The sequence below is a fragment of the Felis catus genome, chromosome B2, assembly GCF_018350175.1.
Source record: "Felis catus isolate Fca126 chromosome B2, F.catus_Fca126_mat1.0, whole genome shotgun sequence".
Lineage (NCBI taxonomy): Eukaryota > Metazoa > Chordata > Mammalia > Carnivora > Felidae > Felis > Felis catus.
The window spans coordinates 80,356,052-80,372,999 of record NC_058372.1 but is presented as its reverse complement, the minus strand read 5'-3'; the positions used below and the strand labels follow the sequence as shown (position 1 = coordinate 80,372,999).

Sequence of the window (16,948 nt, the reverse complement as noted above, 5' to 3'; positions counted from 1 at the left end):
ATTATGGAAAAGCCACAAGCATTTTCCAGGTAGTAGCCTTCTTCGTGAGCTGGGTTTATACCACACACATGTCTAGTTACTTGTAAGTTTTGGTAAGGAAGCACTGGAAAGGCAATTTAGTTGCATAGCCAAAAGTTTTTATTGGTTGGACTTGCTTTATCAACATGTTTCATTTCAAGAGGGATAAAAGTGTGTGAGAGTTGAATGTGTGTACATTTGTTTTCATGCAGTTTGCAGGGCAGGGAAAAATCGTGTGTGACACGTAGTAGAATGGAAGACCTGTATCTGACACTGACATTTCCACCCCCATGCCAACTTCCAGACGTATGTTGTTTGTAAAATTTTTACAGTCATTCTCGTGGTTCATTGATTCAGGCATCTTTTTTTAAATGCCTGTGATTGGTCTGCTTAATTAAAAGAAAACCTTGCTAGGCAGCATAGAAGAAGTCAGCTGTATCTCTAATTAAAACGATGTTTTTGTGTTGTCTAGAAAGACGTTCCTAGCATCTGTAATTGCACAGCATACTCTATGTCTGGAAGAAGAAACCATGTGACAAAGGAAGATAGGGCTAGTAAACAGAATTAATAATACCTCATATTTGTCAGGCGACTCAGACTTTTCAAAGCACTTTCTCCATGTATTATCCAATTTGGTTCTTCATAGCAATCCTATAAGCTAAGTAGGGCATGTATTATCTTCCTGTCACTCACAGCTCCTCAAAGAACTTTAGGACAGAGAGAATGAAAGGCTCGCCTGAGGTCACACAGCTAATTAATTGCAGTACAACTAAATCCCAGGTGTCCAGCGTTTGTTCTGGAAACTGGACCATGAGAATAGAGGGTGGAAGGACAATTGTTCAGGAAACATTTCTTAGCCGAGAGGGGAGACTCTGTCACTGGCGTCTGCCTAGCATGGATCTGGTTGTCCCCCTGCCAACAGCACTGAGTCATCAGCCCAGTGGGCATCTTGCCTCCTCCCCTGACGGTGTACAGAGATCTGAGGGTCTTGTAAGAGCGTAGGTGTTAAAGGCTTTGAGCCTCGGGGTACTGTTAGTATTATCCGACTCCTGCAGCTTGTATTTCCAACATCTGGTAGTAAAACCAAGAAAGGAGATAGGAAAAAAGATTCACAAACCAGCTGTGGCGGGGTCTCTAGAGGAAATGCGTGTTTTCAGCTTTTCCTACAACCTTCGCATCTCTGCCCTGCCTCTCCAGTAGTTCCCACGAGCACCCAGCAGCTCCAGGCCAGGGAAATGTGCTGAGAGGCATGGCGAGAGGAGGTGGTTGTGGTCCGCCTGCAACCCTGTAATAAAGATGCAGGGAAAACAGAGATCACAGGGCAGTCCCTGGGAGCAAGACAGTCACTGTTTGCAGGTGGGATTTCTTTTCTCCTCTTTTGTCCCATATTTGAATTTTCTGCAAGAAGTTATATTTCTTATGTAATTGTTAATGGTATTTTTGTTTAAATGGGAGCAAGGGGATGGTGGTTTGGGCCACAGAATGGGGTGGTTGTCGGTACAAAGAAAAGAGGAGCAGTTGATTTCTGTTGGGCGAGAGGAGGCGCTGGGACCGCAGGGCCCTAGCTCCCCTGCTCAGGCCCTGGAGGAGGAGGATTTAGGTTTTATTTACCATCTAGATGGCATAGCTTTTTCCCACATTTGCCGGCCCCTGGGGCCAGAGGTCCCTCAGCACACTGCAGCACGCCATTTCACTGACATCTCGAGAACTGGAGCCCCCAGAAGGTCTGACTGCACTCTGGTCACTGCTTAGCAGTCCAGTGCAGGGGTTGGGCTGGGAAGTCCTCCGTCCTGTCCCTCTGCTTGTGCTCCAGAGGGCAGAGAGGACTGAGTAGCAAATCAGCAGAAGCAGACTGATGCAAGCCGTAGCACGGGCCCGTGCTGCCCTGTTGGGCCCTTGGTTCGCTGACTCAGTGACCGCCCCTGACTTTCCGAGTCTCTCCTGAGAACCACAGTGCGGGTAGGAGGTGGAGATGGGCAGCACCTATGAGAAATCAGTACCCAGAGTCCCATGGGCCCCTCCCCTTCTGTGCAGCCTGCTTAGCCTCAGATGTCTGATATGCTTAGCCTCCTGTGTGTGCAATAGGCTGAAAATAAGTGCAGGCCAGCGAGCATTCAGACAAGTGGCGGTGGGAGCTGGCAGGACATTTCCTCTTGTTAGGGTGGGTGTTGTGCACTGTTTCAGAGGGTCCAGTGAATGACAATGAAACTGTTGCTGAGAAGTAAAATAAAATCCTGGAAGAATAAGTGTGTGGAGGGACAGTAAATAAGATGTTAAGCCCTATCGGGCCTATTTGGGTCCTAAGAATTTGCCAGAAGAAAGGGAGAAGGGCCTCCGCCCTCTCGAAGTGTCTGAACCTTCGAAGCCCATGTGGTACTAGCTGACTTTTGAGCCCTACTCAGGGAGTGTTTGGTGCGTGCACGCTTGAGAGTGGAATATATTCTCCCAACTCCATAAGGGGATGTGGCTGCTCTTTATCCCCAGGGAAGATGCCCGTTGGCTTGGAACTTACTTCCTACTCCGAAAGTAACAAATATCAGTGGCAAAGTTACCACTGCGCCTTCCCAAAATGCTTGGGGACCTCCCTCTTGGGAGACAGCGCAAGATCTCCCTTGCTTGAAGGGTAACAGAGCCTTTTAAAAAGAAACAAGAGTGGTCGGGTTTGGGTTTTGGCTTTTTGTTTGTTTGTTTTTTGTTTTTCCACATGGAAGAAGGTCTATCGCTATTTTCTTTTCCTTTGACCTCTTTAAAAAGCAGCCGGAGTTGCAACAGCTCCGCTGAAACTATAGGACCTTTTGCTTCAAGGACTTTGAAACGAGCATTGTTGATTTTCCCTTTTCCTGTCAACCTCTGTCCCGTTTCCCTGGTGTTTTACATTTGTTGTCTGGATGATTTTAAATACAGTAGCTCTTAGTCTAGAAGGTCTTTGACGTTCCCTGTGGCCTGAGCTGTAGGTACGTATTCTTTCTGGAAATAAGTAAGTAAACAGGATTTAGAGCAGAAGCAGACCGGCTTTGGTGTCAGCAGAGGGGGGACTCCACGAGGCCCCGAAGCACGGCAGCCTCTGCTGTGCAAACAAGGCTTCTGCCTGGTGTGGAAACATCCGTGTCCCCACCAGGCAGACCCCGGTGTGAGTCAGGCACTGTCCAGGATTGGAGTGTCTGTTTGTTATCCAAAGGATATAAAAGGAAATCAAACATTCTTCATATCATGATAAGCCCTGTGCAAACACAACCCATGGACAAAGCCCTTTTCCTGGCTGCCTGCCTTTCCGCAGTCAGAGCAGGGCTGGGCTGAAAGTGGTGTAATGTGAGCTGTTGCGATTTTGCTTTCTTGGGCCCAGATTTTACAGGTGTCATGGGACACAGAGTTCACCATGCGAAAGTTGAATCAGGACCCCATCAGGAGCCCTCAGCAAATGCCACGTCCGGCAGGCTCAGGGTTCTGAAGCAGCCTGACAAAGCAGTTGTATCCAGCCACAGAAAAGTCATGTAGTGTGACCGCCTTTGTGCATGGGGATTAACTAGCCATAAATGCCAGCATCTAGACTCATCTTCCGGCATCTGATGCAATCAAAGAAAAGGCCTGAGCTCAGAATCAAGGATCTCCGTCTCACTTCCCTGAACAACACAGATATAGCACTGCAGCTCCTGAATATTAACGAGGGGTTGGTTTCTTCAACCTACACTACTTTGATCAATTAAACCCTGACCCTCCTGTTTTTCTGGTGACTCAAGTTCACTCGAGACTGTTCCACCTTCTAGAGCTGTGCCGTCCAGCACAGTAGCCACACGCCACACGTGGCTATCGAGCCCTAGAGATGTGCCGAGTTCTGAATTGTGTTAAGTGCAAAATATGCCTCCAGTTTTGAAAATTTAGTGCCAAAAAAAGTGAAATATCTCAATTATGTTTATATTAATTACATGTTGAATATATTTTGGGCCTATTGGGCTTAATTCAATATACTATTAAAATTAATTTCTGATGTTTCTTTTTACTTCCTTTAATGTGGCTACTGGAAATGGAAAAATCACATCTCTTGTTTGCACTGGACAGCGCAGGGCTGGCCCTTTGTAGAAAGTTTAGGTTTATAGCGCCATCTGCTGGTCCACCTAAAGCAGACGCTAACGTGAACAAGAATTAAGTGAATCTGAGCCGGAGGAGATACTTGGTCTCTTGGTCAAGCAACATGCAACCTTCCTTTTCTGAAACAGGACCAGAAATGAACCCTAACATCCCTGCACCATCAGTAAGAATCTTGGAGAGGGTAGTAGTAAGCTGCTGGAAGATTCAAGCCTGTGCATTTAACAGAATATAAGGAGGACACAGATCCATTCCTCCAGAGACTCATGTCCTCTCCTTGTATAATGCTTATTTGCCTTTGTTTGTCAAGAGTTTAGAAGTTGGAATTTTGCTACCGACAGTATCTGCATCAGTTATCTGCGTAACAAACCACCCCCAGACTCCTTGGCTTAAATCATTTAGCTTCTCTCACCGTTTTCGTGGGTCAGGAACTCAGGAGTGGCCCATCTGAGCACTTCTAATTTGGGATACCTCATGAGGCTGAAGTCTGTGGCCGGGGCTTCCATATCTGAAGGTTCCTGTGGGCCTAGAGAAATCACATCCTGGGTGGTTCACCCACGTGACCGACAAGGCAACGCTGGTTGTTGGCTGGAGACCTCCATTCTTCTCCACATGGGCCCGGGCCCTCCACAGGGTGGCTTGAGAGTCTTTTAGGCATGGCAGCTGGTTTCCTCCGGAGAAAGCAGTCTAAGAAGCCTAGGAGGAAGCCGCAGCTCCTTTTATGACCTAGCCTCAAGCCACACAGTTACTCCGGCTGCATTGTGGTGATCAAGAGGCAGGAACACGCATCCCGCCTCTTGATAGAGGAAGGTCAACATGCTGTGAAAGAGAATGTGAGATGGAATGACCATTAAATTTTTGGAAAATGGCCAAAGGGCCCAAATTGGTATAGCCTTGGGCAGCTCAAAAGCACGCCCCACTTTAAAATGAGGAAATTGAGACTCAGAGAAGTAAGGTAACTAGCCTGAGGTCTCATGGCTGGTAGAAAGACTAAAGCCCAGGTTTGAACTCTAGTCCACCAGGGTGGAGCCCATCTGAGTTCCCTCGCTGTACCTCCTTATGCTGTTATAACCGAAAAACCACACTGGTTGTTTCATCTTCCCAGCATCTTTGACGTGTGTGATGCTGTCCTCGTTCAAATGTTTTAGATAATTCCTTCAATGATATCTGTCTGTAAATTGTTATTTTATTGAGCTGAGGCTCAATGGAAGTAGGTTTCAACTGACTGTAGAGTCTTTCGTAAAATTGCTGTAGCAGTGAAAAAGTACACATTTTCCAGTATCTTTCATGCTGTTTGTTTCAAGAACCTCAGGAACAATAACCACATTGTAATTTGTGTGTTCACGTGCTGTTTGACTCTAAATATTACATCTTACTTATATTTGAAACAAGAAAGAATTAATCACTGCTTACTTTGAGTAGTTTCCATACTATTTGGTCCTCTTAAAAAGGAGGTTTGACCATTTTTTTGATGTTCCGCCAGCTGGAATTCAAACTAAAATACAGTTACCATAATCATATTCTGCTGTTCTCGGTTTCAGGTCAAACTTCCCTTTCCTGTAGATCAAATCACAGATCTTCCAAGGAATGATTTCCAGATGATGATTAAGATGCACAAGCTAACCTCAGAACAGTTAGAGTTCATTCACGACGTCCGACGGCGCAGCAAGAACCGCATCGCGGCCCAGCGCTGCCGCAAGAGGAAACTGGACTGTATTCAGAATTTAGAATGTGAAATCCGCAAATTGGTGAGTTGACCCGTTCGCTGCTATCAGCAACCCGGAGTGACCAGGACTGATGCAGAATTGCAGAAGTGAAGGCTGGAGAAGTGGAGAGAAGGATCACAATTTGGGGAAGTTTGGGTTTATTTTTAAGCAAGTTTCTCAACAAAAAAGAATAGCTTTCTATCTGCAGTTGTGTGTGTCTGTGCAGAGCTATAATCATGTTTCAGTATTTTATGTCCTTCAGTAATACACATAGAGGTAGTCCTTTCTTTTTTTCCATTCAGCATGGACTGGTCACTAACATTTATTGCATGCATGTGTGGGCCAAGTATTATTCTCAACTATTTTTGTAAATGATCATATTTAATCTTCACATCAACCCAATGACTTAGGTGCTATTTTATCTCCAGTTACAGAGGAGGAGAGGGGCGCAGAGAAGTGTGCTCACTCTCCACTATGTGGCAGAACTTGAACGCAAACCCAGTTGTCTGATTCCAAATCTAGACACCACTGCTTTCTCCTGCCTCGCACAGAAGAGTGTAGAGTCCAGACAGGACACCACATGATCTCCTGAAGCCCCTCGCAGTCCCAGGGTCCTTGATTTTGTGATTCTGCCTCCAAGTGGCTGGCACCTCTTCCCTGTGCCTGAGACTATTTTATCTCAGGGAACAAGCTCCCATCTCCCAGGCTCCCCTCACTGGGAGCTCTGTGCCCCCTTCTCCTTTGTAAGCAAGCTTAAGCTTCAGGAGGTAACTCCAGGTGGCCTCTGGCTCCTTACTGTAGCTTTGAAGGCAACCAGTGCAACCTCATTTAGCTGGACCTTTCAGCTGGCCAAATACTGGAAACATCTTAGGTACTGTGCCTGTGTCAAGCTAAGGAAGAGAGAGACCACATGATGTGGTTATGATCTAAGTGTGGATCCTCAGACTATATACACAGTAATCCTCTGTCTCATGGTAAGCCACTGTCCCAATGAGAACCTCAGAACAAGATAAGACATTTGAAAAGCATAAATAAATATTGACCTGTTATCAAGGACTTCAGGGTATTTTTTCTCTCTTTTTTAAATTAACGCCCAGGGTGCCTGGGTGGCTTAGTCAGTTAAGCATCCGACTCTTGGTTTTGGCTGAGGTCATTATCTCACAGTTCATGAATTCAAGCCCCTCATCAGGCTCCACGCTGACCATGTGGAACCTACGTGGGATTCTCTCTCTGTCTCTCTGCCCCTCCCCCACTATTGTGCACATTCTCTTTCTCTCAAATAAAATTTTTTTAATGTTTTATTTATTTTTGAGAGAGAGACAGAGCATGACTGGGGGAGGGGCGGGGATAGAGGGAGACACAGAATCTGAAGCAGGCTCCAGGTTCTGAGCGGTCAGCCCAGAGCCTGACGTGGGGCTCAAATTTGCAAACCATGAGATCATGACCTGAGCCGAAGTCAGACACTTAACCGACTGAGCCAGCCAGGTGCCCCTCAAAAAAATAAATAAACTTTAAAAAAAATAATAAAATAAAATAAAGTAAATAAATAAACTCCCACCAAGCAGGGAAATTTTACTCATGTGCAGTGGTTAAGTCACCTACAAAATAAGGCTCAAGCTTCTTAGCAAGACATTGGTGCTTTCCAAGGTTCAGTCTGTAGCTATCTCCAGCATCACCTTCCACTCCTATCCTTGAACTTGACCCCTAATAAAATCAAGCTCTTCGCACTTCCTGCCATCTATGTTCGTACTTCCGTGTTTGTGCCTCTGCTGTCTCCCCTCTACCTTGGACGTTTCTTGACCATTTTCTTCTGTAATTTCATCCTTCATCCTTTGAGACTCACATTACTGCCACGTGTCTAGGAAACCCCTTCCCTGAGTCCAAGCTGAGGCTGGGCACTCACCTTGGAGCCCTGATCTGACCTCTGGCTTCATGCTTATCACCGCAGTCTTGCGTCGTCTGTGTGTGTCTGTCTCCCCAGCCCCCCACCCTAGGTGGTAGGTTCCTCACAACAAGGACAGTGACTGGATCACCTCTCAGTCTCCAGTGCAGGCCCGGTGAAGCCTTCAGGAAATGTCTATTGCCCTGAAATTTCTTTGAAATTGTGACCAGATTGTGGAATTATGAATTCCTTCTTTCTTTCAAACTTTTCTTGAATGTTGCTTTAACAACAACAAAAAAATTGTATTTAAGCCACATAAGGGGGCAAGACATTGTTGGTGGTGAATATGGGTCTTCTGAAAGCCTACTGGGCTTAGGGAGGGACCCAGGCAAGGCTGAGCCTGCTCAGTACAACTTATCAGGACATTGGGCATATGTCCATGATCATTCAGCCCTGTGTAGAATGAGTCTCATCATCCATGTTTGAGAAACACCTGATTTTTGTAATTAGAGTTCTGTCCTTCCATGTACTTGTGTAATACCGAACAAACAATAAAGTCTAAGCCACACACCAGGCAGATACCTAAAGCACTTTGCTTAATACTGTTCAGTTGAAAAATGGAGAGGGCACCTCCTACTTCTCCTCCCACTTTTTTGGCAACTTCTTAAATAATATGCTACATTTTGCTGCCGCATGAGAGTTTCCTGTGCTCATCACTGTATATCTGTGACTTAGAGCTTCACGCTTGTAACCAGGGCCTTGATTTATACTGCCTTTCCTGCGAAGAGCCAAAACACGGTCACAGCAGCATTTCATTTTCTTCCCCTTAAAAGTGGCCCAGAACATTTTGCAGATTAGTAGGGGGTTGGTGGCTTGGCCAGTATGATGTGGCAGGATCGAGACTGAGACACTCCTCCTGGGGCTGGGTGGTGTTGCCTCCCACTTTGCAGACCTCCAGGTCTTCCGGGCTGTCCGGGTTGCACAGCCACAAATGTAAGATATTTTCCATGAAGAGACTTCCTGGATGTTCTGTTTCCTATCCGGCACCCTCTAACTGCGGGGTCGTGCCTGCTCACCTAGTCTGGGCGGCAGGTACGGCACTGGCAGGCAGGGGCAGGCCAGTCTGCCCTGCCAGTCTCCCGCACACACACACCCACTCCCCACCGCCATGCTGCCTCCGGCACGCCACTCAGCTTTTGCAAACTTGCATAATGTATTTCTCTCAACTTGCACTGGTACATCTGTTTATTTTTCATTTTTAAAACATGTTTTCTTGATAAATTTATAAATATTTTAGCAGGTGCCCTTTCCCCGTGTAAATCTCTGTCTCCTATACACATGCCCACGCTGCCTGCCAGATTGCATTCATGCTACAGCACGTACAGCTCCCATGTCGGAGCCCCCGTGTTGTATGTTTGCTTCTCTCCCCTGCTTTCTCTCTCTCTCTCACTCCCCCCCCTCCCCCGCCTTCCATTTTCTCTCCCATCTGGTGGTGATGTCCAGTTTCCTCATCTCTTTCACTGTGTGTGCCTCCTGGAACCTTTGCATCTTCTCTCCTCACGCAGATAGTTCGGGTGAAACTTTAACCAGTCTCCCCTCTGGTGGCGAAATTCATCTCTCTGATGGGATGATGAATTTTAGTAACACAAAAGCTTGTGTGGGATTTTCTTTGAGGACAGCATCTCAGAACCATGGGCTAGGCTGCTAGGGCTCAGTCACCACGCCTCTGTCTGCCCTTCCCATGTCACAGTCCCCACCTGTACTAAAGAGGATCTGTTGTGTTCAGTCTATATGCTGCAAAGGCCAGAAGGCCTGTTGTTTGATGGAACCGTATGAAATTGCCAATGGTTGATTTTCGTTGTTGATTTTCGTTGATTTTTCATCAGTTTGTTTTTTTTTATGAGACTTTCCTTTTTAGAGAAGTTTTTGGTTCACAGCACAATTGAATGCTCCTGCCCCCTGCCCCTATACACTCATCACCACCAGCCCCCCTTATCAACATCTCCCACCAGAGTAGTGCATTTGTTACAATTGAGGAACCTATTTTAACACATCATAATCACCCAAGTCCATAATTTACATCAGGACTCATTCTTGGTGTTGTATATTCTATAGATTGGGACAAATGTATCCACCATGACTATATCATTGAGTAAATTCTCTGCCGTAAAAATCCTCTGTGCTTCACCTGTTCATCCTTCTCCCTCCCCCAGCCCCTGGCAACCACTGGCCTTTTTACCATCTCCATAGCTTTGCCTTCTTCCAAAATGTCATAAAGTTGGAATTGGCCCATTTCTGACCTTCAGAAATGGCAAACCTAACACATTTGGGGGAGATTTTTTTTAACTCCAAAGTTTGGGGCTGAGGGTTTTCCAAATGATTCTCTAAAAACCCCCAAATCCAGGAAACCAGAACTTTGACTCCCTGTAGTTTTCTGGTTGGTGGTGATTTTGCTGGCCACTTGGACAGACCCCAGAGAGGGATGAAGAGCTGCCACAGGGAAGGTGTGAGGCTTTCCAGCACATCTGGACATCTGGATAGGCTGCTCCGATAGGACATTTGAGCCCGGGCTCCTTAAATATACATTTTATAGGTGCCTAGGTCCTGGCCTAGCCATTCACGAGTTACACTGCAATGCCAAATGCAAAAATAAAAGTTGGAAAACCCCCAGAAACCGGGCTTCTGTCCCCCCGTTCAGGCTTGATCAGGCCCCCTCTCTTCTCTCTGCTGTCCAGGTGTGTGAGAAAGAGAAGCTGTTGTCAGAGAGGAACCAGCTGAAAGCCTGCATGGGGGAGCTGCTGGACAACTTCTCCTGCCTTTCCCAGGAAGTGTGCCGCGACATCCAGAGCCCCGAGCAGATCCAGGCCCTGCACCGGTACTGCCCCGTCCTCAGACCCGTGGGCCTCCCCGCAGCCTCCAGTATTAACCCTGCGCCCTTGAGCGTGGAGCAGAACCTGGCCGCCTCCCAGTGCGCGGTGGGGGAAAGCGCCCCCTGCTGCCTGGAGCCGGGAGCGGCTCCCCCCGGGCCCCCCTGGGTGCCCGGCAACACCTCGGAAAACTGTACTTCCGGGAGGAGGCCGGAAGGCGCTGACCCCGGAACCTTCTCGGAGAGAGGGCCTCCTCTTGAATCCAGGAGCCAGACGGTGACCGTGGATTTCTGCCAGGAAATGACTGATAAGTGTACGACCGACGAACAGCCCAGGAAAGATTACACCTAGTGACGCGGCCTGCCTCCCAGTTCTCACGCCTCTCCCACCCAGGTGTTCTCCGGTCAGCCTGTGGTGCTGCTCATCCGTTGTCTGGAAGAACCGAGAAGGAATTTGGTGCACACTACAGCGTTCTTAGCAGCAATACTGTTTCTGAGTATTCCCTCCTCTCTTCAAGCGGGAGTGATATACAGTTCCCTTCACAATGGTGCTACCCCTTGCTCAGGCGAGGAAAGACGGGCGGTGCTGACGCTGCCTGTCTGTGGGTTAATTTCAGTCTCAACAGGGATAGACTAGAACACCTCTAGGACCCAACCACGGATTTTTTTTCTCAGTGGCCCATGTCACAAACCCTATCTCAGGAATTTCTTCTGAATGTTCAATTTTTTTCATTGAAGACAGCTTCTATACACATCAAAGTTTTATAGCTAGACTGTACATATTATATATAATATATATATATAAGATATATATATATCCATATGCAAAAGTCCTGCATGCCTCAATTTTCTCATCCTAAAACTGGAAAACTTCATTTCTCATTTATAAACAGGTTCCAACATTCCTCTTCTTTTGTCTCCGATGCTAGAACTAGTTTGGTAACTGTTAACATGGTCATTTTTCTTGCTTCACAGTTCAATTTCAATTTGTACTTATTTATGGAACAGAATTCAATGTTGGAAACTTCTTTTGAGGTTTTATTTCAGACCCTTTTTTTGTTTGTTTGGTTTGCTTTGGGCACCGTCAGATGGTGTCATCTGAGTGTTGTGGGTTGTTTTTTTGTTTTTGTTTTTCTTGCAGATACTGTACAGTCATGGTCAACTTTGCCACTTGCACTGAGTTTTGGGTCAAACCTATTTTCTTAAATGAAGTTGTTAACTTCGGTATAACTCGAGTATACTGTATATTCTTTGCTTTTAGTTTAAAAGTAAGACATTTTAGCTAATTAAGAAGCACTCAGGTGATAATTATGTAGGAAAAATAATCTTGCCAAATAATGAATTCATCCTAGGATGTGTAGACAATAATCTGCTTGAATATTTTTATATTTCACCTCCTCCCCACCTTTCCCAGAAGCAAAGTTTAAATGCAGAGAGTTCAGAGTTGATGCTGGATGTTCAGACTCCTAAGTGGGGAGAGAGTTTGGACGTCCACTCAAAAGTGCATCCAAACAGCAGGAACCCATGATTTTGTACCAGAACTCAGCAGGCATTGGCTCCTAAAAATCAAGTTAGAACTATTTTCTCACCCAGGGGGCAAGTCCCATTCATTTCAACCCATCCTCAGGCCCCTGCCTGCCCGTGAAAGTGCAGTGCAGGAGGAATTTCTTGGAAGGATTTGTCTGATCAGCCACCCCACTCCCTTGCCCAGGCCCCAGCTCCCAGGACATCTCACCTGAGTGGGTTTGAATCACAGCGCCAGGCGTCCTGGGTTAATGCAGTTCACCCAGAGTAGGAGAGAGCAGGGCACATGTAAGCCTGGGGTCTGTCCCTAATACAGGCAAAAGCATTTCTTTCTCCCTCCCTTCTCCAAATGCTTTGAGTTGAATTCTGAGGTTTTTCTGCTCGTCTCTTGTCCAAAGGCAGATTTCATTCTGAGGCTTTGGATACAGTATGGCCAAGGAGCCCTCCCTATCCCCTTCCCCCACCACACACACACCTACCCTCACCTGATGATAATTTTCTTCTCTTGCTGCAAAACTGGTTGGCTTGCAACCCACAGAGAGCAGCTTCCCTTGGCTCTGGGGGCGTGCTGGCCCCTGGCCACGTTTACAGGAAGATGTGCCCAAGACCCTGCCGCCAGCCTAAGAGGAGGAGGAATCCGCTCCCTCCCTCCGGTCGGCCTTCCAGCCTGGCTGCAGGTAGAGTCCTGAAAGGTTTGATGTGGGGATGGGGTGGTGGGCAGTGGGGACTAGATGGTTGACTTTGTTTCTTTATTTGTGCCATTGTTTGGACAATATTAAAGCTGCATGTAAAAGGGGAAATTAGTATATGACGTAGGCGAAAAGTGAAATCATAGTAACATATGTTTTAGTATTATTAACTCTTTTCTGTACAAATATTAGCGCTAAATGTTTAAATATGTATGAATGCCAGAAATTTGTTGGTTCATGCGGTAGGATAAAAAAAAAAGGCTTTTCTTTTAAAATAGTTCCGCTTTTAAAACCTGCCTCTGGGTTTTTGTTTTTTCTCATGTGCGTGTGTATGTGTGTGTGCTAGTCTGAGTCAGATTTTGGTAAAGCTCAGCGTTGGAGCTGCCATTTTTATTATGGTTGTTGGAATTTCTTGGCCTAGTGGAACGGTTCTGTGCTTCACCGTGGGGTTTGCCTTTGTGGAAAACTGGTGACAGCTGGAATTTAAATTCAATGTGAATCATGTGATACATCACAGGTGATATACATCCACAGGTGTTAATGGTGGAGGAGTCAGCCGACAGTATTGTTTAACTCTCGTGTTGCCTTTTTTAAGTGACCTCCTCTTCTTTTGAAAAAAGAATGTTTTCTGCTAGTATCATAACCAGGTCCAAACAAGCTCGCTGGCATGACTTACCCTGGCGACAACTCATGTGCAACTGGTAGTCTTGACCACATTCCATCAGTCTCCCCGCTGTCTGTTGTTTGGTCCGCACACACACACCTGTGCCATGGCCATTTCCAGGTGGGGAGGGGTCTCCTTATTTCCCTCCACCCTAACTCAGCCCACATCCTCCTTCCACCCACCCCCGCCTCGCTTTTCTCCCCCTTCCCCAATCAAACCCCTACAATGGGACTGGTTAAAAACACTGCTTGGAAAACTGTCTTTCCATTTCTTAGAGATTTTTAACAGGTTGTTATGATTTTGTTCACTATGTACCATAAACAGTGACTGGCTTTGTGCAATTGTCTATGTGACTCGTCTTGTCTTTTACTACCCTGAACCATGTGTTCATCCAAATTGTTTCTGGGTTGATTCAAAGGGAGGACTAGTTGGGGACCAGAATCCAAATTGCCTCAAGTGGAGTTTTAAGAACCAACCTGTCTCCTTTCCCTGGGATCCCTTAGTGAGGCCCATGTCTTTTATGAAAAAGAAAAACAAGTTAATAGCAAAGAACAGTGTTTGCACAGCATGGTGGCATTTAATTGTGCTTTTAAGGGTCCTTCCTTACAAAAATAAAGGACCCTGCTGCCATGGCCTGCTTAGGAGGATCCCTGCCACAGCCGAGTTGGGTCTCCAAAAACGTAGGCATGAGCCTTTGGGGCAGGAACAGTGGAGGTGGCCCTGTGGCTGGTTAACATCCGCCTGGATCTAGTCCTCCCCTTGGATCCACCTTTGTTCTACTTGTGTGTCCAGACAACCTCACTTCATTCAGGTTGGTCAGGCTTTGGGCAGGTGAGTGCTTTGCTGTATGTGTTTGTTTCTCTGCGTTATCTGGGGGTGCCTTGAATAAAATCAAACTTCATTACATACTGATTCTGGAACAAAACAGTTGCGAAAACAAAACAAAAGAGCTGTCAAACTTACTAGGCCATCCTGCTATTTCTATTCCGGGTTCCCTACCAATGACTCAGGCGTCAGAGGTGATGCTGCAGTATAAAACATTATTTTGTATATTGTACAAGTAATTTATTAACTGTCTTTCTAAAAGTATGCTGCTTTTAAGATGCACTATGACTTTGGATTTAATCCTTGTATTGCTTTCCTGAGGAAGTAAAAAAAAAAAAAAAAATAGTGATTAGAATGCCAGCTGCCACTTCTCCTTAAAAAGGAGGCCAGGGACCAGCCCTAGGACTTGCATGACAGAACCGCCAGACATCGAGTGGGCACAATGTGAAGTTCAAAGCTATTATCAAGAGGTCTAGGAGCGCCTGACTGGCTCAGTCAGTAAAGCATGCGACTCTTGATCTCGGGGTTGTAAGTTTAAGCCCCATGTTGGGTGTAGAGATTACTTAAAAATAAAATCTTCTAAGATAAAAAAAGATCTATACCTACACTTTCTCTTTTAATATTTTATAATTGCCATTAAAGAAGAAACAAAGGTGTATAAAGTATACACCTTTTAAGAAACTGCGAAGTCCCGTCCCTATGGGCCGCTCCACACCCTGTGGTAGCAGAACCCTCTCAGAGCGAGTAAGGCCTGCAAAGCGCTTTCAGACCCCACTTAGCTGGACCTCTACATTACACCCCATTTAAACTAGCAGCTGCTTAATAAATGACTTCAATCTGCTCCCCTACCGCTTACAGTCTTGAAGGAGTCGCAGACCTGGAAGGGAGCAAGAATCAAGTTTTGTCCTCAAATTACTGTAAATAGACTGAGGGACAGAATTTTTTTTTTTTTTTTTTTTTTAAAGAATAAAGCTGTTCACTCTATCATGAGTTAGTATCTCTTCCCAAAATTGAGGATCTTGTTGTAGGTGCAGTTTTTGGCGAGTCAGTCCACAGTGCCGTGCCCTATGTGGAGTTGGTTTTCGTGCAGGAAGTCTGTGTGCATAGAGGCAATCTGTGTTCAAGCTGTATGTTTCCAGTACCGCCCGAGCCATCTCCTGACCCAAGCATCAAGGACTGATGCTGTAGAATAGAATATATTTGTGCACAAATAGTGTGTGCAGATAGTATTTGTACATAGAAAGGACCTATTGTGGCAAATTGAGGATAAATTATTCAACTGACGGTGCAAACACATTTCTTGCGAAGAAAAGGAAGTGTATAGTATTTTCCTACACTCCACCCTGGGAGGTGATATTTATATCCAGTGAATATCCACGCATTTTAATCATAATATGAAAATGACGCTGCCGTTCTGTGAAGAATACCCCTTGGTTGCAGAGGCCCCACTTTGTAGCTTTGGTTTGATGTTGTGACATGGTGCATGCGTCTCGCTATCAAGCAATGGCTAAACAACTCTGACTTTCACTTCATTCCAGTTTACTGACCTCAGATAAAACAGTGGCCCTCCTTAGAAGCAGAAGTGCACCAAGACCATCCATTCAGTGCCAAGTGTTCCTGGGGGGTTAACGGACACATAGATGAGGAAAGAGGGAAGGGACTTGGACAAAGAGGGTTTTTCCTACCAATGATGCTAAGTCTCCTACCAAAACATGTCTGCAGGCAGAGGGGTGACCTCCACCTGGTCCTAACGATGCATTGGGTGCGTGTGAATGCTGGGATGCCGTCATTCACACTCTGACACAAGAGACCCGCCACTTCTAGTGAGTGAACAGGAACCTTCCAAATGCACTTGGGAACTTTGGGCTCTGGTTAGACACAGCCGTTCAAGGCAAGCACCACCTTTGCTTGTGAGGCCAAAAGGGCCTGGGAGAATTTGTTCCAGAACCAGTCTGATACAAGTGCACCTCTAATATATGCCTTACAAACTCCAGAGGCCATATTCAAAACAGGGTCTTCTCAGTGTATGCAAGGGGCCACAGCCCTTCTTCTCTTCCTCCCCAGGTCGAACAATACGGACAGTTTCACACATATCTACCTGTATAACCCTCTGTACCTCTCATAACTGCTCAACGACTGTAACAGGTTACATCAGGTGTTTTTCTACATACTTTTTACACAGATTCTATGCGATTAATGTAACTTAATTCAATGCATCATTTTATTGTACTAGTTCTTAGGCTTGTCTTTTTTTTTCTAAGTGATTGTGGTTTTTGTTGTGGTTTTTACTGTAAAAATGAAATGGCTGTTGATGCTTATTCTCTGTAACTAAGAATTTTTACCTTTTTTGGGGAAAAAAAAGCATTGCTATGAACTAATGAATTGAAACTTCATTTACTCATTGTAAATACACTATTGTGCAAAAAAAAAATTTCACTCAGTTGAATTGCTAGTGTTAACTGAATTTTGTCTCGACACCATTTCTGTTGATGAAATAAAGACATATCATTATGCATTGTAGGCTGGCTTTCTCTGCCCCTGAACCCTGTTACAGATCACAGGGCTGGAGGCCTTAGGAAATCTTTTCTCCCAGAGAAGCCATGTGACTTCCTCTAGTTTGGACCTTTACCTGCTACCTGATTAATATGATTAGAAATCTAAAATATGTGATACTGCTAAAGTGACTCCTCA

The 16,948-nt window shown here is 45.7% G+C and overlaps 1 protein-coding gene across 7 annotated transcripts in view; it reads left to right on the top strand.

The window, feature by feature from the left end:
• Positions 1-16,772, top strand: part of BACH2 (BTB domain and CNC homolog 2) — a 357,596-nt gene extending 340,824 nt beyond the window's left edge. For all 7 annotated transcript variants that reach the window (XM_045057851.1, XM_019830960.3, XM_045057853.1 and 4 more), the window contains 2 exons: positions 5,643-5,849; positions 10,425-16,772. In XM_045057851.1, coding sequence (XP_044913786.1) covers positions 5,643-5,849; positions 10,425-10,907 — 690 coding nt within the window. In that variant the 3' untranslated portion in view covers positions 10,908-16,772. The remainder of the gene's footprint in view (positions 1-5,642; positions 5,850-10,424) is intronic.
• The last annotated feature ends 176 nt before the right edge of the window (positions 16,773-16,948 follow it).